Source organism: Gossypium raimondii, chromosome 7, assembly GCF_025698545.1.
Source record: "Gossypium raimondii isolate GPD5lz chromosome 7, ASM2569854v1, whole genome shotgun sequence".
Classification (NCBI taxonomy): domain Eukaryota; kingdom Viridiplantae; phylum Streptophyta; class Magnoliopsida; order Malvales; family Malvaceae; genus Gossypium; species Gossypium raimondii.
In genome coordinates, this window is record NC_068571.1 from 10,990,701 (window position 1) to 11,016,752 (window position 26,052).

General features: G+C 36.5%; 2 protein-coding genes across 2 annotated transcripts; one reads left to right on the plus strand and one right to left on the minus strand.

Annotated features, from left to right (window-relative positions):
• The first annotated feature begins 9,544 nt into the window (after positions 1–9,544).
• On the plus strand, positions 9,545–11,550 carry LOC105764069 (uncharacterized). The gene is made up of 3 exons (XM_052633840.1): positions 9,545–9,981; positions 10,165–10,753; positions 11,527–11,550. Exons 1-3 carry the CDS (start codon positions 9,545–9,547, stop codon positions 11,548–11,550), a joined length of 1,050 nt encoding a protein of 349 aa, XP_052489800.1.
• A 10,318-nt stretch (positions 11,551–21,868) lies between these two features.
• Positions 21,869–23,466, minus strand: LOC105771448 (scarecrow-like protein 3). Its single transcript, XM_012592917.2, has one exon. The coding sequence runs from the start codon at positions 23,338–23,340 to the stop codon at positions 22,087–22,089; it is 1,254 nt and encodes a 417-aa protein (XP_012448371.1). The 5' UTR covers positions 23,341–23,466; the 3' UTR covers positions 21,869–22,086.
• Positions 23,467–26,052: the final 2,586 nt, after the last annotated feature.

Genomic DNA, 26,052 nt, shown 5'->3' on the forward strand with positions numbered 1-26,052 from the left:
AATCGCTTCGTCATTTCTTATTTTCATTTTGCCTATTATATTGTTGTTACCTTGTCGTCATTTCATTTTGCCTATTATATTTATTTATTCGTTATTGTTTTGTCATGCTTATTAATACCAAACATCAAAAGGAAGGTTTTTCTAAACAAGGCAATATTTTGCGTTTGGAAAATCGAGAAAACGTGCCCTAACGTGCTGGGTTTCGATTTCTCGTTCGACCAAATAGCCAAATATCCTTTTTAAACTTTTAAAATAAGGCAATATTTCGCGTTTGGAAAATCGAGAAAACGTGCCCTAACGTGCTGGGTTTCGATTTCTCGTTCGACCAAATAGCCAAATATCCTTTTTAAACTTTTAAAATAAGGCAATATTTCGCGTTTGGAAAATCGAGCAAACGTACCCTAACGTGTTGGGTTTCGACTTCTCGTTTGACCAAATAGCCAAATATCCTTTTAAACTTTCAAAGTAAGGCAATATTTGCGTTTGGAAATTTGAGAGAATGTGCCCTAACGTGCTGGGTCTCAATTTCTCGTTTGACCAAATAGCCAAATATCTTCTTAACTTTCAATCTATTATTCGAGTTTTTTTTAAGGATCGTATTTTTTTAAAACTCTTCAAAGTTTTCAATCTTCGACATTAAGATATTAACTAATCAACTAGGTACCAATTTTTGAGCGTTACGAGGGTACTAATCCTTCCTCGTACGTAACCGACTCCCGAACCCATTTTTTTGAATTTCGTGGACCAAAATCATTGTTTTAATAAAATTAAATCGTTTATTAAAAACAACCATTTTTCAAGGTGATCCGATCACACCTTATCAAAAAAGGATTGGTGGCGACTCCTGTTTTTCCGTTTTGATTTTTAAAATCCAAGTCGACCCCGTTTCATCAAAAAAAATGGTGTCAACAGCTTGGCGACCCCACTGGGGACGTAATAAGAGAGTCAAGCCATGAGTTGATTAATTTTTGTCCTTTTGTCGAAAATTGAAAATTTGGTTTAAATGTACGATCCTTTCGTTGCGTTTTGTCCGTTGTTTTTTGTGGTCTTTAGTATGCTTACCTTTTTAGTTCAAGCCTTTTGATACTTCTGCACTGCATTGCATGACCGTAGGTTACATCTTTTAAGTGGGAGTGAGAAACTAGTCCTTTGGGAGGTCTTCACCTCCGTGCAGGATAGTGGATCACTTTCGGGATACATCCGTACCTATGTCTTCGTGAGATTTTCATCTCCGTGCAGCTATAGGGAAATGTATTCCCCTGAACTGAACTCGGTCTGTATGAGCCTATAATGGGTGAGGATCGAGGAATCTGCTGGTTCAGGTACCTCGACTTTAGAACCAAACCGCATATAATGAGCCCTAGGAGCCTACCTTATGTAGAACCATCTCGAACCCTAGTAGTTTCCTGAATAGTGGCTTTAATTATTATTTCTTGTATACTTTGAGTTTAATTTTTGTGTTATACTGACTTGCTTTGCTCTGACTGTGATTGCATGGCATTTTCATCATAAAAAGGTGTTGGTTCAAGTTCAGTATCTAACTAGAGAAGCTCAACATGGAAAGGGAGTTTCTTGGTAAAGTGGAAGACAATGCAGCTGTCCGAGTTTGGTCCGAAAAGGTTCAGCGAGAAAAGGATGATAGCCTCGTGGAAGGATATGCATCAGAATTGTGGGACTTCACTCGCATTAGTGTAACTCAAGACGGAGTGCAAGATTTAAAAGAGATATGGAATCAATGGGATAACGAGCTCAAGCAACTCTTTTATGGTAACTATGGTGACCTGCCCTATTTGCTTGATGTAAGAGTAGACAAGTGCCTATTTCGAGCTCTTGCGCAGTACTGGAATCCAGCCTATAATCTCACGTTTAGGAAAGTAGATTTGGTACCTACAGTAGAAGAATATACAACCTTGCTACGATATCCGAGGATCCAAGTTGACAAAGTCTACTCGAGAGCAGCTAATGTCCCAACATTCTTGAAGAAATTAGTGTGCATCACTGGAATGAGCGAGCAATGGGTTGCAGCCTGGATTAAACAAAAGGGGGACAGCAAATGCATACCTTGGAAAAGCTTGCGGGATCTGATATTGGTACATCCGGATATAAAGAAAAGGGTTGATATCTTTACATTAAGTATTTATGGCTTGGTTGTCTTCCCTAGGGCATTAGGCCACATGGATGAAGCAGTTTCAGATTTATTTGATAGGCTTGACAAGGGAGTCACACCGGTCCCAGTAATTTTAGCCGAAACCTTCAGGTCCCTAAATGCGTGTCGAAGAGCGGGTGAGGGAAGGTTCATCGGGTGCGCGCAGTTGCTATTGATGTGGTTTCATAGTCACTTTTGGAAGGTGGAAAAGGTCTCATATCGGGTCTTCTTAGAAAGTTACTCCCCATTGAAAGAACTAGCGGCTACACCAAGACGAGACGACATAACGGAAGAGAAGTGGATGGTGATTCTCCAAAGTCTTCAAGAAGATGACGTTGAATGGAAAGCTCATTAGATGGTGCCCGATGAGATCTTATATCGATGTGGGGACTTCGACTGGGTCCCTTTACTTGGAGTTTGGGGAGCTATCGGATATACCCCTTTACTTGTATTAAGACAATATAGATCGAGACAGTTCATACCGGTAACGCATGGGTTGGCTCAGTGTGAGTTCTCTTATAAGGATGATAACTATAAGAGAAAAATTCGAGAAATATCTAATGCTTGGAAATGAGTTCATCGGATGAAAAGATTTACCATAGGGGCAATGACAACTCCCGAGTATTATGGGTGGTGGAACAAAAGGGTCAATGACAATATCCCTGGGCCGAGAGAAGATTGCGTTCAGTCTCTAGAGGAGCGTCGCAAGTAGCTCCGTCGAATTAGAAATCATCAAACAGACTTTGAAAAAGGAGTTCGAATGGGGAAAGAGGATAGAGCAGCTAGAAGAGGAAAAGACGCGTTTGGGACTAGAAGTCGATATCCACAAGCTAGAAGCCGAGAAACTAAAGAAAGGAAAGAACAAGGCTGAAGAGGATTTGGATAGCCTAAAAATGGATTATAAGAAGCTGCGATTGTCGATGAGAACTGCCGGTTTGGGTAAAAAATCAGAGCAGTGGCAACAGGAAATCAAATAAGAAAAGACCAAAGCTGATCAGTGGGAGAAGAAATTTCAAGACGCCCTAGTTAGAGAGAGCGCTTTGGAGAAAAACTTATCAGAATGCCAGAATGAAGAAGCAAGATTAAAAGCCCGGGTAGTAGAGTTGGAAAAGTCGCTTCATCTGCACCGTAGTCACAACTCTGTGATAGAGTTAAGAGCGAGCTTAAATAGGATCGAAGAACTGAAAGGAAAGATAGGGGATCTTGAGGACGCATTGCACAATTCTGAACTGCGAATGGAACTTCTTGAAAGGCGTAATGAACAGTGCCAAGAGCAATTCCATCATTCTCAAAATCAGATTAGAGAAAGGGATTACATTATGGGCGAAGCTGTGACTCAAGTACGGGAAGTAGCGGATCATCTACAAACCTTAGCAGTTTAGGCTGATGTATTAAGTTTAAAGTTTGAATCAGAATCGAGCCGAGGTCGAGAGTTAGCTCGGCTCCTTAAGAGTGTTAAGGCTTTAAGTATAAAGGCAAAGTCGTATATGTAGTCCATTTTATGTGAAGAAATTTATTTTCGAAATTGAGTTCTTCTAATGAAATTGAATTGGAATCAATGCCTCCCTTTGCATTCATACATTTACATCACATTTCATTACATGCATTAAGTTTCATTAAGAAGGCCCTAATTAATCAAAATTGTCACAGTTACCTTGGAAACCAACAAAAATCCAACCCAATATCACTACGGTACTTGACGTCAAACAAAAGCAATGGATCAGAGGTTAGAAAGGCTGGAACAAATGCAAAAAGATATGCAAGAAAAGATGCAAGAACAATTGGATAAAATCCAACAAGACGCGATGGATCCCAAAGAATTATGAGCCAACTGGCACAATTATTGGCTGATAAAGGAAAGAGCCCTGTAATTAATTCGGGAGTTGATCAGGAGGACCCTGTTTATCCTCTAGGTTTTACCACGACAAGCACTCAGGTACAGCTAGATATGTGCCCCCAAAGAGCACCTGTCACTATTGGACCTCAATATCGGGTTGGCGCCTCGGTACCAATGCACTTTCAAGTAGGCTCGGGTTCTAATCCCGGGGACAACCCTACCAACCTTGTGGTCTTTGATCTCGATGACATGGCAGAAATGGAAAAAGTAAGAATGGACCTGCCAAAACAACTCGAGGACCGGTGTAGATGGCTAGAGGAGAAATTTAGAGCCATGGAGAACACCGACTACCAATGTGGAGTTGACGCCAAAGATTTGAGTTTGGTTCCTGATTTAGTGCCCCCGCCTAAATTCAAGATGCCGGAGTTTGAAAGTACAACGGGACTAGTTGTCCTGAAGCTCATATAACTATGTTCTGTCGAAGAATGACAGGATACGTCAACAATGATCAACTGTTATTCCATTGCTTCCAGGACAGTTTGATCGGGTCTGCAGCCAAGTGGTACAACCAGCTGAGTCGTACTAAGGTTAGTTCATAGAGAGACTTGGCGTAAGCTTTTATGAAGCGATACAGTCATGTGACGGATATAACACCCGACAGAATTACGTTATAGAACATGGAAAAGAAACAAAACGAGAGTTTCAGGCAATACGCCCAACGATGGAGGGAGGTAGCAACGCAAGTCCAACCACCCCTTTTGGAAAAAGAGGTTACCATGCTTTTTATTAATATGTTGAAGGCCTCATTCATTAACCACATGTTGGGGAATGCTACCAAGAGCTTCTCGGATATGGTAATGTCCGGTGAAATGATTGAAAACGCAATAAGAAGCGGTAAAATAGACGCGGGGGAAAGCTCCAAAAGACAAGCCCCGAGAAAAAAAGAAAGTGAGGTAAACAACATAAGCACATATAACAAAGGTTATTCGAAACCGATAACTGTTGGCCCTCTAAAAACGATAGCCACTAGTCACCAGGCCCCCTCAAGGCAAGAACCCAACACAAGGCCCAATACAAGGCCTAACACAGAGAGACTTCAATTCACGCCCATCCCAATAACATACGGGGAACTGTATTAGAAGGTATTTGATGCACACATAGTATCTCCATTTTATCTAGAACCCATGTAACCTCCATACCCCAAATGGTATGACATGAATGCCCAATGTGAATACCATGCAAGGATACCAGGGCACTCAATTGAGAATTGCACTGTGTTTAAAAAGGCGGTGGAAAGGTTCATTAAGATGGGGATCGTGAAGTTTGACAACCCATCAGGACCAAACGTAGCAGTGAATCTGTTACCCAATCATTCTGATAAAGAGATAAACGCAATAATCAAAGGTGGGAGAAAGAGAATCAAGGCCGACATTGCAGAGATAAAAACCCCATTGAGTTGGGTTTGGAGACAAATGATAGAAGGAGGTCTCATCAAACAAGATTCAAAGGAAAGGCCCGAAGGAACAAAGACGTACTGCGAGTTTCATGCCGAAGAGGCCATGACATCAAAAAATGCGCTGAGTTCAGAATCATGGTACAAAATCTGATTAACAACAAAGAAGTGGAATTTTATAAAGAGATCAAAGGAATAGAAGAAGGAGAAGTCTATGCCTCGGAGGAAGGACCTACGGGAGAGACCCAAAATCGCCCAGTGGTGATTATTTCAAGGCCAAGGAGCACAGATTTTGGAACACAAATGGCGCCAAGGGTCATAATCCAAAAACCTGTAGCCTTTCCTTACAAGGATAGCAAAAAGGTTCCTTGGAATTATGACTGCAATGTGACGATCACGGGAGAGGAGAAATTGATAAATGCTTCAGAAGAGGGTAATGATGCAGGCTTCTATACGCGCAGTGGAAAACGCTATGACCCAGTAAGTACAAAAGTAGAGCCTACAAAAGGAAAAGCGTTGGCAGTTGAACAAGATAGAACCAAGATGGCTAGAATTGAATCACATGTTAATAAACCGGTGACCGAAGATGAGGCTAGAGAATTTTTAAAATTTCTAAAGCATAGTGAGTACAGCGTGGTGGAAGAACTGCATAAGCAACCGACTCGCATCTCAGTGCTCGAGTTACTTCTAAGTTAAGAGACACATCGTAATGCGTTGATAAAAGTGCTAAATGAGACTTATGTTGCTAACGATATCTCAGTGAATAAGTTGGATCGCCTGGTTAACAATATAAGTGCCGACAACTTCATCTTCTTCAACGATGATGAGATCCCGCCCGGGAGTATGGGATCTACCAAGTCCCTGCACATCACTACCCGTTGCAAGGGGTGCATACTACCGGGGGTACTCATTGACAATGGATCAGCACTGAATGTTTTACCCCTGTCCATGTTAAACAGGCTGCCTGTGGATAGCACTCACATGAAGTCATGCCAAAATATAGTGAGAGCATTCGATGGCACTAAAAGGAGGGTAATGGGAAGAATAGAGATCCCCCTCTTGATTGGCCCAAATACATACGAGGTGGATTTCCTAGTGATGGATATTAAGCCTTCGTATAATTGCCTATTGGGGAGGCCTTGGATCCATTCTGCAGGGGCTGTACCATCGTCACTCCACCAAAAGTTGAAATTGGTAATAGAGGGTCGATTAGTAACTATAGGTGCAGAAGAAGACATCATTGCATCAGTTACCAATGACACGCCATATATAGAGGCCGATAGTGAAACGATAGAATGTTCATTCTGATCATTGGAATTCGTAAATGCAACATTTGTCATCGAGGGGAGTAAAATTCCAGCGCCTAAAATATCCAAGGCTACGACAATGGGTTTGCAACTAACAATGGGAAATGGAGCGTTACCTGGAAGAGGACTTGGAAAATACCTCCAGGGATGGGTTGAAGTACCAATCTCGATTAACAAACAGGACCGTTATGGTTTGGGGTATAAGCCTGACGCAAGGGAAAGAAAGAAGGAATTGGAGAAAAAACGAGAGAAAAGAAGAGCACGTTTGAGCGGGATGGAAACCAAATGGGAACCAATGACCTTTCCCCATATATCTAAGACATTTGCGTCGGGGGGAATTGTCTACCCCGAAGGAAAGAATGAAGTTATGGAAGGAAGGACCAGAAGGTTGGACATCAGTACCATATTTGAAGAAGAAAAGGTGGAAAGAAATTTATCGGGCATTCGCCCTTACGAACCTGGAAGTGTTCTGAACAACTGGACTGCAGAGGAGATCCCTGTAACATTTAGAACTAATTCAGAGTAATATTCAAAACACTTGTTGCCCTAAGCCTGGTGGTAATAAGAATCTTTTGTAAAAGGGACATGTCCAAAATCTCATTTCAATGAAAACTTATCATTCAGTCTCACCTTGAGCAAATATTCTTTCATTCTTTTCATTCCATTTATAATCATACTATGCATACAAGTATTCTTAGATTCTTTTTATTTGGGCCTCCCTTTGTCCCAATAACAGGTCTTTAGATATCAATGAGATGAGCGACACTGTTACTAACTCAGAGTCCCTATTTGAACAAGACATGAGTATGGATGATCCTCAGGATTTTGAAGATGACCAATGCAGCGTTTTATCTCCGGATTTGTTAAGAATGGTGAAGGAAGAAGAAAAATGAACCCTACCCTATAAGGAATCTGTAGAAGTCGTGAGCTTAAAAGAGGGCAGGGAGGTAAAAATTGGCGCTTGCATTACCAAGGAAACAAGGCGAGACCTCGTTAGGTTGCTTCAAGAATTTAAAGATGTCTTCGCATGGTCCTATCAAGATATGCCCGGATTAAGTACTGATATCGTGGTACACCGGCTGCCTATAAAGGAAGAATGCAAACCAGTTCAACAAAAGCTCCGAAGGATGAGGCCTGATGTTTTGCTGAAAATAAAAGAAGTTAAGAAGCAGTTTGATGCTGGGTTTTTACAAGTGGTCAAGTATTCAAAATGGGTAGCCAATATAGTCCCTGTTCCTAAAAAAGATGGGAAGGTGCAAATATGTGTGGACTACCGAGATTTGAACAAAGCCAGTCCCAAGGATAATTTCCCATTGCCTCACATTGATACCTTAGAGGACAGCACGGCCGGATACTCACTGTTATTTTTCATGGATGGTTTCTCTGGGTACAACCAAATTAAGATGCATTCTGAGGACAGAGAGAAGACCACCTTCGTAACAATGTGGGGGACGTTTTGCTACAAAGTGATGCCTTTTGGGTTAAAAAATACGGGAGTGACATATCAAAGAGCCATGGTAACGTTGTTCCATGATATGATGCATAAAGAGATAGAAGTCTATGTTGACGACATGATCGCAAAGTCCAGAACAGAAGGAGAACACGTGCAAGTTCTGAGAAAATTATTCCTAAGGTTAAGGAAATTCCAGCTAAAGCTTAACCCAACTAAATGCACTTTCGGGGCTAAATCAGGGAAGTTGCTAGGATTTTTAGTCAGCGAAAGGGGAATTGAGATTGACCCAGACTAAGTCAAAGCCATACAAGAATTGCCTCCGCCACGTACTCAAAAAGAAGTTCGAGGTTTTCTAGGAAGACTAAATTATATCGCTCGGTTTATTTCACAATTAACTGAGAAATGTGATCCCATTTTCCGTCTCCTTAAGAAACACAATCCAGGTGTATGGGATGAGGAGTGCCAGAAAACTTTCGAAAACGTCAAACATTACTTGTCCAACGCCCCAGTACTAATACCGCCTTGCCCTGACAAGCCACTGGTTCTATACTTGGCAGTATTTGAGAATTCCATGGGATGCGTGCTCGGCCAACATGATGAGTCAAGACGAAAAGAAATAGCAATCTACTATCTCAGCAAGAAGTTCACTGAATACAAAACGAGATATTCATCAATTGAAAAATTATGTTGCGCCTTGGTTTGGACTACTCGAAGATTGAGACAATACGTGTTGTACCATACGACTTGGTTAATCTCAAAGTTGGACCCTCTGAAATACATGATGGAGTCAACCGCTCTAAACGGAAGGATGGCCCGATGGCAAATTCTACTATCTGAATTTGACATAACCTATGTGAATCAAAAGGCTGTAAAAGGGAACGCAATAGCGGATTTTCTAGCTAGTAGAGCCCTGGATGATTATGAGCCTTTGAACTTCAATTTCCCAAATGAGGATCTGATGTGTGTGGCAACTACCGAAGCAAACACACAAGAAAGCAATGCTTGGAAATTAAACTTTGATGGAGCCTCAAATGTTGTGGGCAACGGGATTGGGGCAGTCTTCGTATCTCCAGACGGTGATCATTATCCATTCACTAGTAAACTAGATTTTGATTGCACAAACAACATGGCAGAATATGAAGCATGTGTCATGGGAATTCGTGTGGCTATAGAACGCAAAATCAATGTACTTGAGGTATATGGGGATTCGACATTGGTAATTTAACAACTCAAAGGCGAATCGGAAACAAGAGACCCCAAGTTGATTAATTATCGAAAGCTAGTCCTAGAATTGATTGAGGAGTTTGACGACATCACTTTTTGTTATCTCCCACGAGACGAGAATCAGATGGCCGACGCTTTGGCTACGTTGGCTTCCATGATCAAAGTAAATAAACAAGAGGATGTGAAGCCTATCCAAATAAGCATTTATGATGCTCCAGCCCACTGTTGTAACATTGACAAGGAAGAAGGAAAAGATGACTACCCTTGGTATCAGGACATATTGCGATATGTGAAAAATCGTGAATACCCAAACCAAGCAACTGAGAATGACAAGAGAACGTTGAGGAGGCTGGCTAGTGACTACGTCTTAGATGGAGAGATCCTGTACAAAAGAGAAAAGGATCAGGTGCTGTTAAGATGCGTGGACGCTATGGAGGCCAAGCAAATCTTGGAAGAAGTCCATGATGGTGTTTGTGGAACAGACGCCAACTGTTTCACAATGGCCAGACAAATCATGAGATTCAGATATTATTGGTCTACCATGGAAGGAGATTGCATCAAGTATGCTAAGAAGTGCCATAAATGCTAGATTTATGGAGACAAAATTCATGTGCCTCCCTCACCCCTTCACGTCATGACTTCCCCATAGCCTTTCTCCATGTGGGGCATGGACGTCATTGGGCCGATATCATCGAAGGCTTCAAACGGACATCGTTTCATTTTTGTAGTGATTGATTACTTTAGTAAGTGGGTAGAAGCTACTTCTTACGCCAATGTCACAAAGGCAACCGTCAACAAGTTTCTAAAGAAGGAAATCATATGTCGGTATGGAATGCTCGAAAGGATAATATCTGACAATGCATTGAACTTGAACAATAGCACGATAGCAGAGGTCTGTAGTCAATTCAAGATCAAGCACCACAACTCATCACCATATCATCCAAAAATGAATGGCGAGGTGGAGGCAGCTAATAAGAATATCAAGAAGATTGTGGGGAAAATGACTGAGACCTATAGAGATTGGCACGAGAAGTTACCGTTCGCCCTCTATGCTTATCGAACGTTTGTTAGGACTTCCACCGGGGCAACACCATTCTCTTTGGTTTATGGAATGGAGGCAGTGCTACTAATTGAGGTTGAAATTCCCTCTCTTCAAGTTTTATCAGAATTAAAGTTAGACGAAGCAGAATGGGTTCAATCCCGATATGATCAGCTGAACTTGATCGAAGAAAAGAGGTTAAGAGCTATCTGTCATGGTCAAATGTACCAGAAACGAATGATACGAGCTTACAATAAGAAAGTTCGTCCTAGGAACTTCCATGAAGGGGACTTGGTACTAAAGAAGATCCTTCCCATACAAAAAGACTTTAGAGGAAAGTGGATGCCAAACTGGGAGGGACCTTATGTAGTAAAGAAAGCCTTTTCTGGAGGGGCGTTAATTTTGACCGAGATGGATGGAAAAAGCCTGCCTAATCCTATGAATTCAGATTCAGTGAAGAAGTACTTTGCCCAACAAAAAAAGGAAAAAAAAAGGGAGAGGCCAAGGCGAAAACCCGCAAAGGGCACCTTGAGACCAAAGGGGTTTTGAATTGAAAACCCAGGAATGGACAGTTCAAATTTTTGATCAAAGATGAGGCATACGGTAGTCTTGCCTTCTCCAAATTAACAAGAAGGAGAGATGCTACATCTTGGGGCATCAACAAAGTCTTCTAGGACTTCTAAACACATGTCAAGTTCAAAAAGGGTCCTCAAGAAGTTTGGGGCAGAGAAGCTCATGCTATGATATCTGGGGCACCTATTTTATTCATTTTTTTGTATTTTCGACAAGATACGCCATCTTGATTAATTTATTCTCATTTTGTATTCTAGCAAAATTTGCTATCTTGATTAATTTGTTCATTTAGAGCTTTACTCTCATTAAATTTCCATCTTATCCATGTGATAATCTTTTCATCTTATTTCGCATCTCAGAAAAATTTGCTATCTTGATTGATTTGTTTGTTTAGAGCTTTGCTCTCAACAAAATCCCATTTTGTCCATTTTGATAATATTTTTCGAGCATTTTTCATTTAAATAACGATTAATGGACTGACAATACTCATGCAGAAGGAGTTCTGCATATTACTCTGAAAGCTTCTAAATAATACGAGGACCTAAAACAGGACTATTGTTTAGAACTGACCAAACCTGAGGGTTGAAAACATTTGAGAACGGATAGTCTAATTTGAGACTATTTCTTTGAATCTTCTGTCAAAGATACTTGCTGAACGCGAAAACATCAGTGATAGAACCTTGATGAACAATAATGAACGACAACCCAAACATTAAAAAGGGATCATTCTCGAAAAATGACATTCTGTATTCATGCAAATATCATACATACAAATCTAGTTAGGAGCATTTGATTCATTCTAATCATGACATCCTAAACACTAGGCATAAATAGGTCCATGAAATAGATTTTACAGGTCATGTTCCCCAGAGAACAGATTAAAAAAATAGATCCTACACCCCTGAAGTTGCAGTGGGATAGATTGAAGTCATTAAAACAGATCTTGTCTTCATGTATTGGCATGAAGTAGATCGAAGATAGCATGTCCTATCTTCCTATATTGGTAGGAAGTGGATCAAAGATGCAGATCTTGTCTTCCCATACTGGTGGCGAAGTAGATCGAAGAAAGCAGATCTTGTCTTCATGTGTTGGCGTGAAGTAGATCGAAGATAACAGGTTCTATCTTCCTATATTGGTAGGGAGTGGATCGAAGATGCAGATCTTGTCTTCATGTATTGGCGTGAAGTAGATCAAAGATAGCAGGTCCTGTCTTCCTATATTGGTAGGAAGTGGATCAAAGATGCAGATCTTGTCTTCCCATACTGGTGGCGAAGTAGATCGAAGAAAGTATATCTTGTCTTCATGTGTTGGCGTGAAGTAGATCGAAGATAGAAGGTCCTATCTGCCCATACTGGTGGCGAAGTAGATCGAAGAAAGCAGATCTTGTCTTCATGTATTGGCGTGAAGTAGATCGAAGATAGTAGGTCCTATCTTCCTATATTGGCAGGAAGTGGATCGAAGATGCAGATCTTGTCTTCCCATACTGGTGGTGAAGTAGATCGAAGAAAGCAGATCTTGTCTTCATGTATTGGCGTGAAGTAGATCGAAGATAGTAGGTCCTATCTTCCTATATTGGCAGGAAGTGGATCGAAGATGCAGATCTTGTCTTCCCATACTGGTGGTGAAGTAGATCGAAGAAAGCAGATCTTGTCTTCATGTATTGGCGTGAAGTAGATCGAAGATAGCAGGTCCTATCTTCCTATATTTGTAGGAAGTGGATCGAAGATGCAGATCTTGTCTTCCCATACTGGTGACGAAGTAGATCGAAGATGCAGATCTTGTCTTTTCATACTGGTGGCAAAGTAGATCGAAGACCACAGATCTTATCTCCCTAAGCAGTAGTGGAGCAAATCGCATCTGGTCTTATCTCCCTGAATTTACAGTGGAGCAGACTAAAACCACAAATCTCATCCCCATGGAGTTGCAGTAGAATAGAGTGAAGTCATATCTCTCTAAAGATGTCGTGAAGTGGATCAAAGCAACAAGGCGCAGTGGATTGGAGCAGTACCAAGAGGTCAAAACTCGACGAGACCAGGCAATTTTGGCTTTTCTTAAAAGTCTTTGCTTCATTCCCGTTGCACGACAATGAGCAAAGACGGGCAGCTGTAAAGCCCAAAATCTGCCCGGGCCTAGCAGTCCAATTACAAAAAAAACCCAAACAAATCAAAAAACCCTAGCCCACAAAACTTAAAAGCTTTTCAGCCATCAAAGGAAACCTTAAGCCCAGCACCGATGCCCAGCTCCAAAGAATGCGCCGCTTCCACCTCCTCGACGCCGCCACCGCCAAGGCTCGCCTACCACCGGTCGTCTCACGCTGCGTCGACACCCGCAAAAATTAAATGCAATGGCAAAAAGGAGGCACGCGGGTAGTTAACAGACAGTAAAGAAGAAGAAAGTGTTTTTTAATTCGGCTATAAAAGCCCGAATCTAATCGTTGTATTTTTTTTATGAACGCACATCAGAAAATCGAAAGTCCGAAATTGAAATTCTAAACGTTGTTTTTTAGAACTGTTCTTTCGTTTTTTTATATAGTCTTTTATTATTATCTTTTTCCACCAAAGCGGGGGAGGCGTGATTGGCGCGCGATCGGGCCCGAACCCAAGTAGAAAAATGGAGACCTTCCTTTTATTTTTTTGTGTTTTTGCAAGAGAATGAAACTGCAGAAAGTTTTTTTTTTTTTTAGCTTTTAAGGTAATTAAATTGGTGCCGTTTGAAGGAGTGGGACCTAATCCTACGGTGCATTCAATGGCCCCTTTTGCTTCTTTTTAATTTTAGCCACCTATTTTTTCGCTTGTTCCAATCTGGTCTCGCGCAAATCAATGCGCATATGGGACGGGGAATATTGCGTAATCGGTCCCCCAGGTCCTCAGCGCCTATTATTTCAACCCCTTTACCACCTATTTCATATATTTGTAGTTTAAGACCCGTTTTTTTAATTCTGTTTCAACCACGTCCTTAATATGTTTAATTTTTTTATATATATATGCTATTTTACCATTATTTGTTTTAAGCCTTTATATTTATCATTTATTTGAAATTGCTTTGCATTAAAATTTTTTATATATTTAAAAAAAACAGTTTCTTTTATTGTTTAAGATTTTCTTTTGTATATTGTTTTATTTTAAACTATTTTAGATTGACTAGTATTTATCTAAAGTTTTTATCTTATTTATTTATTTGGTTTAAATTTATATATTATCATCTTATATATTATTATCTATGTTAAAATATTTTAATATTAATAATTTCAAATTGTTCATACATTTTATAATATATATTTCCGTACATACTTTTCATTTATTATAAATATATACTTTTTATATTTTATATTTCATATTTTCATATATAAATAGGTATAGGTATAAATATACACATTTTAATTCATATATATATATGTGTACTTGTACATATTTAAATATATTTTTCATATTTCATAATTTTATATACTTACATATATGTATACATATTTTACTTCATATACATACCTATATATATTCTTTATATTCTCAAATTTTTTTTATACTTCACATACATATATTCTTATATTATTACAATTTGTAAATATATATACACGCACATACTTACATTTTTATTTTATAATACTTACAGATTTTTTATTTAATATATATATTTATATACATTTTATACTCTATAATTTATATGTATTTCTTATTTTCATAACTTAAAATTATACATGCATACATATTTTTACATAATTGTATTTATTCCATTTATTATCATTGTTATTTGGTGTTTATTTATTTATTCATGTACACTTTTACTTTTCTAAATTGTTAGTTCTATTTATTTATTCGTTTGCTTTGTTTATGTAATCGCTTCGTCATTTCATTTTGCCTATTATATTGTTGTTACCTTGTCGTCATTTCATTTTGCCTATTATATTTATTTACTCGTTATTGTTTTGTCATGCTTATTAATACCAAACATCAAAAGGAAGGTTTTTCTAAACAAATATTTCGCGTTTGGAAAATCGAGAAAACGTGCCCTAACGTGCTGGGTTTCGATTTCTCGTTCGACCAAATAGCCAAATATCATTTTTAAACTTTTAAAATAAGGCAATATTTTGTGTTTGGAAAATCGAGAAAACGTGCCCTAACGTGCTGGGTTTCGATTTCTCGTTCGACCAAATAGCCAAATATCATTTTTAAACTTTTAAAATAAGGCAATATTTCGCGTTTGGAAAATCGAGGAAACGTACCCTAACGTGTTGGGTTTCGACTTCTCGTTTGACCAAATAGCCAAATATCCTTTTAAACTTTCGAAGTTAGGCAATATTTGCGTTTGGAAATTTGAGAGAATGTGCCCTAACGTGCTGGGTCTCAATTTCTCGTTTGACCAAATAGCCAAATATCTTCTTAGTTTTCAATCTATTATTCGAGTTTTTTTAAGGATCGTATTTTTTTTAAAAACTCTTCAAAGTTTTCAATCTTCGATATTAAGACATTAACTAATCAACTAGGTAGCAATTTTTGGGCGTTACGAGGGTGCTAATCCTTCCTCGTACGTAACTGACTCCCGAACCCGTTTTTTTGAATTTCGTGGACCAAAATCGTTGTTTTAATAAAATTAAATCGTTTATTAAAAATAACCATTTTTTAAGGTGATCCGATCACACCTTATCAAAAAAGGATTGGTGGCGACTCCCGTTTTTCCGTTTTCATTTTCAAAATCCAAGTCGACCCCGTTTCATCAAAAAAAATGGTGTCAACAAGTCTGACTCGACTTTTGACTAGCGAACTCCAGCTCGTCAAACAAACTGGCAAACACAACTTTCAATGAATCTAGCGAACCCGTTACTGCATCCTTTAGCATGCACTAGTTTGCCATGTTAATATCCAATTTGGCGAACTCTAGTTCACTAAAGCATTAACGGACCCTCACTTGCGAAGTCAAAACTTCTAAACCCAATTTTGGGATGTTACAAGTTTGTCAATCCTAGTGGTTTAAGAACACGTAATTCCTAAGAAATTTAATAGGAACACAAATGAAAGGAACTCACTAGAGATTACTAGGAAATGTCTTGCCTATTCTATGGGTTTTTTTTCCCTTTTTTTACTACAACCTTCTTTCATTTCTTTAGCTAAATAAAATTAAACACTCTATTAAGTACAAAAAAAAAAACTGAACTTTTAATGTAAAAACAAGAATCATAAACATGCAAACATTAACCAAAAGGAAGTTTCCTTCCCTCCGTTCCCTAGTAGAAACCTTTATAAATGGTTCCTACAACCCTATCATTCTCTAGTATTAATCTAAAGAAGGACTCAAGAATTTACCAGTTGTTGGCTTGAAATTTTCAATTACTAATCAAGCTGAAGGTTGATACCTTCTCCACACAATGAAGAACAGACATTAGGTTTCTTTTAACAGTACAAGGATGAATAGAGAATCAAGAAATAAAGTCCTTTTCTGTTAAGCTTTCTTCCTATTTGTATAGGAATTAGCTCATAATCCCACTATAATGGGTTACCTAATCACATTACATGCACACATGATTCCACTAAACTCACACGGTTCTGCTAATTAGACACAATTCCACTAATCAAACATCATTAATGAGGCTCTACAAGTGTCATGCAAAATGACACGTTTCCTATATGTGCCTTACAAATTGTGGATTCTAAAGTAACAGATCTATGCGCCACAATTGAACCCGCCAATGGGGGGTTCACAACAGAAAAGCCAAATACGGAATAGGGATACGCAAGATGGTGAAAACTAGCAAAACATTTCACAAGAGAAAATTTGCCCAGTGAAACAAGTAATTCTTCACGAATTTGACTAGCTTATTCGCAAGTCACCCTTAAGCTCACTTGGTCAACCGACGAAAACGTGGACAGAAAATACTTGGGGCATGACATCTTGTGGGTTCGGTCTTTGGAATACTCTAGTATTCCATTGAATATTATAAATATTATAACTGATCTGTAGCAATTGCAGTAAAGCCGCGATAGTTATATTTGTTTTAGTGTTTATTATACGCCTAGTCACGGTGTTCGCGCGCCAGAGACTGGAGTGCTTGTAAATCTCATTCATCGATTACAACACTTTAAATTTCAAGTGAACAACAAAGTTGGAATAAAATACCTCAAAGTTGAATATTTGCAATGTTTACTATCATCAGGCCCCCATTTCACAACTACCATTGCCTCCACCCATCTTCATTACCAATTGTTTCACCGTCTGAGTCACCATTAATGATTGTAGCAATAATCTAACACAATAAAAATCCAACAACAAACAATAATTTTTATTATTTTTTTAAAAAAGGATGAAGCAATCCTTGACGTGAAAATTTGCAAAAAAAAAAGAAAGAGAAAAGGTAAAAAAATAAAATAAAAAATGGGAAACAAGAGAACAAAAAGGACTTATCTTAGGTGTTCAGTGCCGGTGGCTAGAGAAGATGCTAGAGTAGTTGGCGACTTGCCATTATGTTGTCACTGGAGGTAACAAAGGTAGTGGTTGAAAGAAGAGAGTTGAGGGTTTTTTTTTTTGTAAAAAAGGGTGAAAACGAAATCTTGAAAAAGAAGAGCAAAAAAAGGAAACAATAAGAAGAAAAATGAGTCTAATGAATCTAGAAAAGCTCACCGAAGTAAGGCAGCACTGACAGTTGTTAAAGGATAAGCAATGTTCAAAACAACTAAATGAGGCTAGGGTTCTTTAGGTTTTTGAGAGAAGAAAAAACAAGTTTTTTCCTTTTTTTTAAGTTGAAGAAGAGAGAATGAGAAAAAAAATTTGTTTGATGTAAAATTGGAAGGTTTTAGAAGAAACCCAAGTGGGTCGAATTTGACCCGAGGAACTAACGACTCAATTCGGGTAGCCCAATTAGTAATTAAGTTTCGAACCCATCTCAGCAATATTTCAAGTCCAAAATCTCTGGGCTTCGTGTATAATTCCTTCACCATGGACCTATAAGTATAAATATAAGCATAATGATAAATTTAGCCCTTAACATTTATATATTTTGTCAATTTGACCCTTAAACTTTAAAAAAAGTCAAATTTGACCATCAACCTTTCCAAAAGAGTCTAATTTCTATTTTTTAACAAAAATATTGACTAAAATGTTAACTTTTAAAACATGGCAGCCCATATGGTAACCCACATGTACTTCATGCTTTTTTAAATTTTATATTTTTTTTGAAATTTGAACTTTTAAATTTTTAATATTCAATCAAAATTTTAAATTACTTGTTGGAGTGACATATAAGACAAATAGTGTCATGTCAACATAAAGTACACATGGACTCCACATGGGTTGTGTAACCCCTATACCCAATCTAGTCGCTCGACTCGAGCTATAAGATATTACAATTATAAAACTTTGACATTCTTCACAATTTAAATAAAATAAATAAAAATAACCAAATATTTCATTTGCAATCATTTACCATGTTATTCAATCAAAACGGAACTTAATTCGAGCTTACAGAACATTTAAAAAAAAGCTAGGAACAATTTTGAATTAAAATGAAACTTTTACAAAAATTTGAGTAAAAAGTGAAAACAGGGGGTCGTGTGACAGAGCTTAGCTCGTGTGGCCAAACCGTGTAACAAACTGTGCCTGTGCAAACAAGGGTTACATGGTCGTGTCTCCAGGCCGTGTGAAGCACACAGTCGTGTGTAAACCAGGGTTACATGGCAGACTATGTCACAAGTCGTGTGTACCCAAAATACCTTCAAATTCAAGCCATTTCACCTACACTTCCTTAGATACCAAGACATGCAAATACCACCACTTATTTCAAAATATACCAAAACTTGCCAATTCACATTTAACCTATGTGCCTAACCAATATGCCCTCATTAGCACCACAATTCAAGCATAAATAACAACTATCCAAACCAAGACATAATCAACATGTCAACCTTATTCAATCCTCAATTAAGTCTCAAATAACATATGTCATAATCAACCATTTATACCCAACTTATAGATGCAAATATACTTCAACCAAAGTTCATAAGTTACCAAAACAAAATGACCATTTCAACAATAATTCTTCAAGAAAGACATCAATTTATAAGCTACCATTTTAAGATACCAAAACAAAAAATACAAATTTACATCCCAAATGACACAAGTCATCACCGAATTTCTTAATAACATAAACATACTAAAACCCTATTACATGCAACTTAAAACTGAGCCAAAATAAATAGATAACTACTGAATGATTTGTCGAATAGTGTGATATCCAATGACATTCCAATCGTCAGCAAAAGACCGCCAGTCTATAAAGAAGAAAAACCAAATTGAGTAAGCTTAAGTAAAGATTAGTAAGTTTGTAAATAAAAACATCAGATACCTGTCAACTTATATATAAAATCATACATAACATAAAAACTAGCAATCCTTTATTATAATTCATCAATTCAACTTTTTAAAACAGCTAAACCTAGATGATTCATATCACCGAAACATAACATGTCAATAATCATAGACCAAAGTATAATTCATCATATCCTCCTATTTTATTTCCATTTTGATAGTTAACTATTTTGTCTGGAGAATAATAGTAAATTGACTGCGGATACACAAGAAGGTAATGCTCACTCGAGCTAACATACAGACATTACTGATACATGATGCCACTCAAACAAGCTTTAGAGAATCTGAAACACATCCAGGACCTCAAGCCATCAGTACAGTATCCATCATTGGTACATAGTACCTACTAAAATAACACCGACATCAATTGTCTGCTATTGCAACACCAGTACAAAGTACCTACTATTGAAATCATCGGCAACTCGTGCCTGCTAAATAAAACACCGACACAGAGTGCTTGCTACACCCTAATGACATGTCATTTGTATCCTAGCTATTCACTAAGTTAAACGGGCTTATCTTATATTTTCGAGATCTTTCCATGTTCAACTTTATCTTTTAAACTGTAAACTTTCCATTTCATTACCACTTAATAGATCATAACATCATCCAAAATTCATATATCAAATACATAATAAGTTAAAACATTAACAAACATAATAAACGTAATACGAACTTACCAAAATACAATAGTTATCAACACGCAACAATAACTACTTGGCAACGTTTCCCTTCCCGTGTTTTTCAACCGACTGATCCGTTTCTTGATCTAAATATAATAATTTCAATTCAATTAACCATTTAAAACAACCTAAACAATTAAACTTGAAGTCCTTTCATTATCATTTTACAATTTTACCCTAAAATTTCACCTTTTAAACAATTTAGTCCCTATGTCAAAACTTACAAAATTTCCACAATTAGCCTAAAAACATTAGTGTCAAATTCTTTGTGATCCCTCTACAGCCCCTAAACAATTGAATATTTACAATTAAACCATGCCACTTTCGAAATTATAACCATTAAATCCTTAGATTCAAAACTAGTTAAAATTACTTTACAAAATGCTCTTAGTTAGCCAACAAGCTCATAATTCTATCAACTAATTCTACGAACACATAAAACCCATTCATGATAAATCCTTGAACTTTTGACAGTTTAACAAAATAGTCACTGGGTTAGCTAGATTAAATTACAAAAATGTCAAAAACATAAAAATCATTAAAAAATAGGATCAAAATACATACCATGCATGCAAAATGAAGCTTGGCCGAAAGCTCCCTAAACAACAATGGTGGCTTCGATTTCTTAGGTGAAAATAAGATGAAGATGATGGTTGTTCCATCTTTTGTTTTGTTTTAATTTTTGTTAATATTCAAATTATAAGTTTACCCTTTTAAAATTTATCAATTTTCGTGACACGCATCACCTAAACCGTCTACTACATTTAAAATAGGTACAATTACCAAATAGAAATCGTAATTCATGCATTTATAGTCATTTGACATAATAAACTTATTATGATTAACTTTTCCTATTTAATCTTATTTTTATTTAATTAACTAAACGTTAATATTTTCTAACTAAATTTTTATATAATATTGTAATAACCTTGTAAGTAATAAATAAATAATAAAATACTAACTCATTGGTTGGAATCATGGTCCCGAAATCACTGTTTTCGGCACCACTGAAAACGGGCTGTTATAGGTTGTCACATAGACCTATTCATAGGTCAGGCTACTCGCCCAAGCTCAAAGGCCCGTCCAAAATTTAGGAGGGTTTGGGCAAAAATACTAGACCCGAAAAATGGGCTTGGGAAAAAAATTAGGCCCAGTTAAAATATAGGTTGGGTTCGAGCTTGAACATTTAAGGGTCGAGCCTGACCCGACCCGTTTTTAAGTTTATAATACTTTATATTATGCTGTATTAATATATTATGTAATTTATAACACATTAAATAATAAACTTATAATAAATATATAATAGTACTCTAATGTAAACATTAAAATAATGTTAAGATGACTATATAAAAATTTTCAACAAATAAAAAAATAAAATTATTAAATATTAAAATAAAATAATATGAATATTTTTAAAAAATAATATGGGCGGGCCATAATAGGTTTGGGTTAATCTTTTGCAATTATGGATGAGCTTGGACTAAAATTTAAGCCCATATTTCAGGTTGGACGGGGCTTGAGCAAGCATAAAGTTTGTCAATATCATCCTTAGGCCCGATTCAAACCCAATTCATGAACACATCTATTGTCACATTAACATTATTAAAAATTAATGTTTTAGTCTAAATTTCTAATATAAAAACAATTTTTCTTTTGTTGAAATGTTAATAACTTAATTTAGCTAAAAAAACCAAAAAAATTATAATTAATTTAAAATATACCTATATATGGCAATTACTTAATTTAATTACGATGTTCAATATTATAAATATTATACTTATACACTTTAGTTTATATAAAATTTAAAATCTCAATCAAATTTTTATTTATACATACAAGTAAAACCCAACATTTTTAGAATACTTGATTTTGCAATTTAGGAAATTAAAATTTGTAAATTACAAATTAATGTAGCCAATAAACATATCCTTTGCCTTGGGCCAACAATAAATTATTTTTATTAATACAATTTCACATACTAAAGAAAAAAAAATTACTATGCATAAATAATACATCCCTCTAACAAGTCCATGCAGACACTGCATATAATGGTCTATCGTGCCAACAAATCATCAAGCTTGCCCTTTCGTTAACAATTTTGTAACCATTTCTACCACATGCTTCCACCATTTGCTTGGCATCTTCCGTTGAGTCATGCCACATCATAACCGGCTTAAATCCGGCTTGTCCGAACCGAACCATCCATCTCCCATACCTCTCATGCCTCTCTTCTCTTTCAACCCCTTCACATGCCACAATGTTTTCAATTTCTTTCCCAAACATTTCCTCCAAAACAAGTCTTTCCCTACTCGAGGTATTGCCCCCGAATGTAGCATCGACCGAGTCGAACACAGCGCTGTAGTAATGCAGTCCCTCAACGAATCTATCAACCAATTTGTTTAAATTATGGTCGGCTTCTTTTTCGACTAAAAAGAAAAGTTTAGGGGACGATGATCGGATTGTCGATAAAAACCGAAACATTTGCTTGGAATCTTTGATGCCGTTAGTCTTGTTGTGGCTGAAATGTGCATCAACACTATCATCCTCCGCTAATAAAGAGTGGAGATTTAATATTGATATGAAAGCTAATGCCTCTCCTGATTTTACCCCAAGTTTGTCTAATGTTAGCTCTCTTAAACTAACATTTAGAGGGGCAAATTGAAAGGGTAGGCCGAGTGCTTCAGCCTCTTTAACAAGCCTTGGGCCCAACTCCTCTAGTATTGCCTTGTTAGCATTCATGCAAGTGACCTTCAAATGAGGTTGTCCATCGAGCAAGCACGAAAAGCTCCGAAGTAGCGGGATCCACAAGTTTGCATCGCCTGAACCCAAGTCCACGAGATGGATGACTCGCTCCCCTGTCATGGCCTTGATCAGTGTACGAGATATGATGGCATAAGAGAACCCAAGGTAGGGACACACTCGCCCGAAGAGCGGCTGAGCTTGACCTAACTGATCTTGCTTCGGCAACTGAGTGTAGTTCAAGACCTTATGTAAGCCAGGCCAACGCTTGACAAGGCGTACAGCAAGGGCAGAGGCGAACCATGCCGAAAGGCGTTGCATGGAGTCACCAGACACCGAGGCAAGCAGCGATATCTGCCGGAGACACTCGTCAGCACGGTGTAGGTTACTGGACGAGGCATGCTTGGCACATGTTAAGAGCAGTTGGATAAGGCGGACACCTCTCTCTTGGGGCTTTACAACCTCTTGCAGAGTCGAACCAGGCGACAACGCAAGGGATAAGGTCACCTCTGGCTTTGGAGAGCTACGCATCATGTTGACCTTTAACAAAATAAAAATAAAAATAACGAGATTTGCAGTAGTTTTTGGGAAATTGTTGAAGATAGCATGAGATGACTTATAGGAGAATCATGTTTTGAGATAGAGCAGGTGAGAATGAAATAGGAGGCTAGCTATTGGAACTATATCAATCGCTCCATATAAAAGATTCCAAATAAAGGAAATGTTTGTCAAGTGCTTTTAACAATTGACTTTCATGTACTTAAATCTTGAATTTGAATGACTTAGATTATAATTAACTTTTTTTTTATATGTTATGTCAGGATCATCATGCTCATTAAATAAAGTAATGTTGGTTATCTTTATTTTTTAAATCTAGGCCACCAAGGTGGTGAACAAAGGGAATTGTTTCTTAGCTTTTGGCTTCAATGTTTCGATACCAACGAACACAATTCTCCATTGATTTGTCCGTAATCCAATTTAAATTTAAGCTAATGCAAATGGATTAGACGAAAAATGCAATGAATAATCTAGGTTTTTACCTACCATTGATTAAGGTTTTCGTAAAATTTGAACTACCTATGGCTTTGGGTCTCACTTTTACTACTTCAACTTTGGGTTTTAATATGGGTTCCCATTTATTTTAATATTTTTTATTTTATTTTTTAAATTCGGATTACATTGAGTTTGAACAACGTTATAATATATAATAAGTTTTAGTATTATTCAAGTTGGAGGTGGTTGAAAAAATCATTTAAAAATCCCTCTAGAAATTTTAAGTAAAGTAAAGGACGTGTTGTAATAAGTTGACGTGCAAGCCGCCTAGCTTCACCATTTCTCATTGTCTCTTTGCGTAGAGCTTATGTTGAAAGATCGCAATCAAAGGAAGTAAGGACATGGATTAGAGGCCAGAGCTAAAAAGTAAGAAGCAATTACCAAGTTTTGTCATTGTGAAATACTCCAAAGGGATTGAGGATGCTATACCCCATCTTTATAGATGCTTGAAATATATACCTTGTGCTTTTTGGCAAGAAAATAGTTGCATCGTGGAGAAAAGAAATTGTGAAGAAGAGGGTTAGTATATAGTTTATCCCCGGAATTATCTATTTTTATTTAGTTGGTATAAAAGTAGAATGTCGATAATCGCAAGAAAAGAGAGAAAAATAAAACATACATATTTTAAGTGGAAATCCTTTTGAGAAAAAACTCACGGACAGAGGAGAAGAAAATTCACTATATCGAATTCGAACGATAATAAGGAGTATAGGCTGCATCTATTTATAAGTTTTAAAAACCTTATTCTAATCAACATATAAGAAAAGTAATACAGTAAGGTTGAAACATCTTATTTAAATCAATATCAAATAGAGGAAGTAAATTTCTATACGGATTCTTCTTGTGCAGGCTGTACCATGGATCCCACTATTTTGTCACTTGTATTTTATTTTAATAAGAATTTGGGTCATAACTCTAACAGTTGGTAATTAAGGGTGTGTTTGATTCACTGAAAATTGTTTCCTGAAAATAATTTCTGGAAAATGATATGATTTAAAAAAAAACATTATATTTTATGGTGTTTGATTGATTCCATGTAAAACATTTCTCATTGTTTGACAAATTTTTTGAACTCATTTATCAAAATAACAATATTTTCATAAGTGAAAAAATAATTCTTTTCATTAATAAATTTTAAAACTTAATTTAAGTGCTAATTCTAAATCAATAAACATTAATGGGGAAAACAAAATTTTAAGCTTTCTTATTATAGCAATCAAACTACAATGTATGAGCCAATGACTAAATACTACTCCTTAACTTTGTATGACATACAAGCAAGTTGAGAATAACTCAAGTATTCAAATTTTTGGATTGAATCTTTTAACTCGATTGATATAGGTATTGTTATCAATATAGTAGAATATGGGTTCAAGTGTGCTGAAAAATATTATCCTCTTATTTATAGATTGAGGAGGGATTATAAATAATTTTAAGTATTATGTATAAAAAATTATATAATTAAAACTTATAATAAAATTATTAAAAGAAAAAATTGAATAAAGGTTGATACCAAACCATATGTTAGCCAATATGAGTCAATTACATTTTCTCTTTTGAAGCTAGGAAAACATACATCTAATTCAATATCGTCCGCTGCTTCGACCCTAGCAACACTGATAGTGGCCCGAGCTTAAATGTTTTCTGGAAAATCAAATTAATGAATTGTCACATATCATGATATTTGTATATAAATAATAATATCATTACTGGGTGTAACACTAACAACCAATTGATCAGTTTCACATGAAAACTTCTCAATACGACATTAGATAAAAATTAAAAATATATAAATATATACTTTTTTAAAAAAGTACAAAATTATTTTACACCTAAAATAAACTTTGAACAAATGGTGTCCAAATTCATTATAGATATGTCCTTTTAAAATTTTTATATATTTCTGATTTTTATAACATACCATGTTTTATATTATTATTTTGAAATTAAAATATATAAAATATAAAATTATTTAAAATATATAAATTTATAAAAGAAAATATAAATATTATTTCACATTCAAATGAATATGGACAACATAATATCCAAATTCATTCTAGACTTATTTTTAGTAGTTTGATATATTATTAATTTTTTCATAAAATATCAATTTTATATTATTTTGAAAAAATATAACTTTATTAAAAAATTATAAAATTAAGACATTTAAATTAAAGATAAATTTCTTACTAT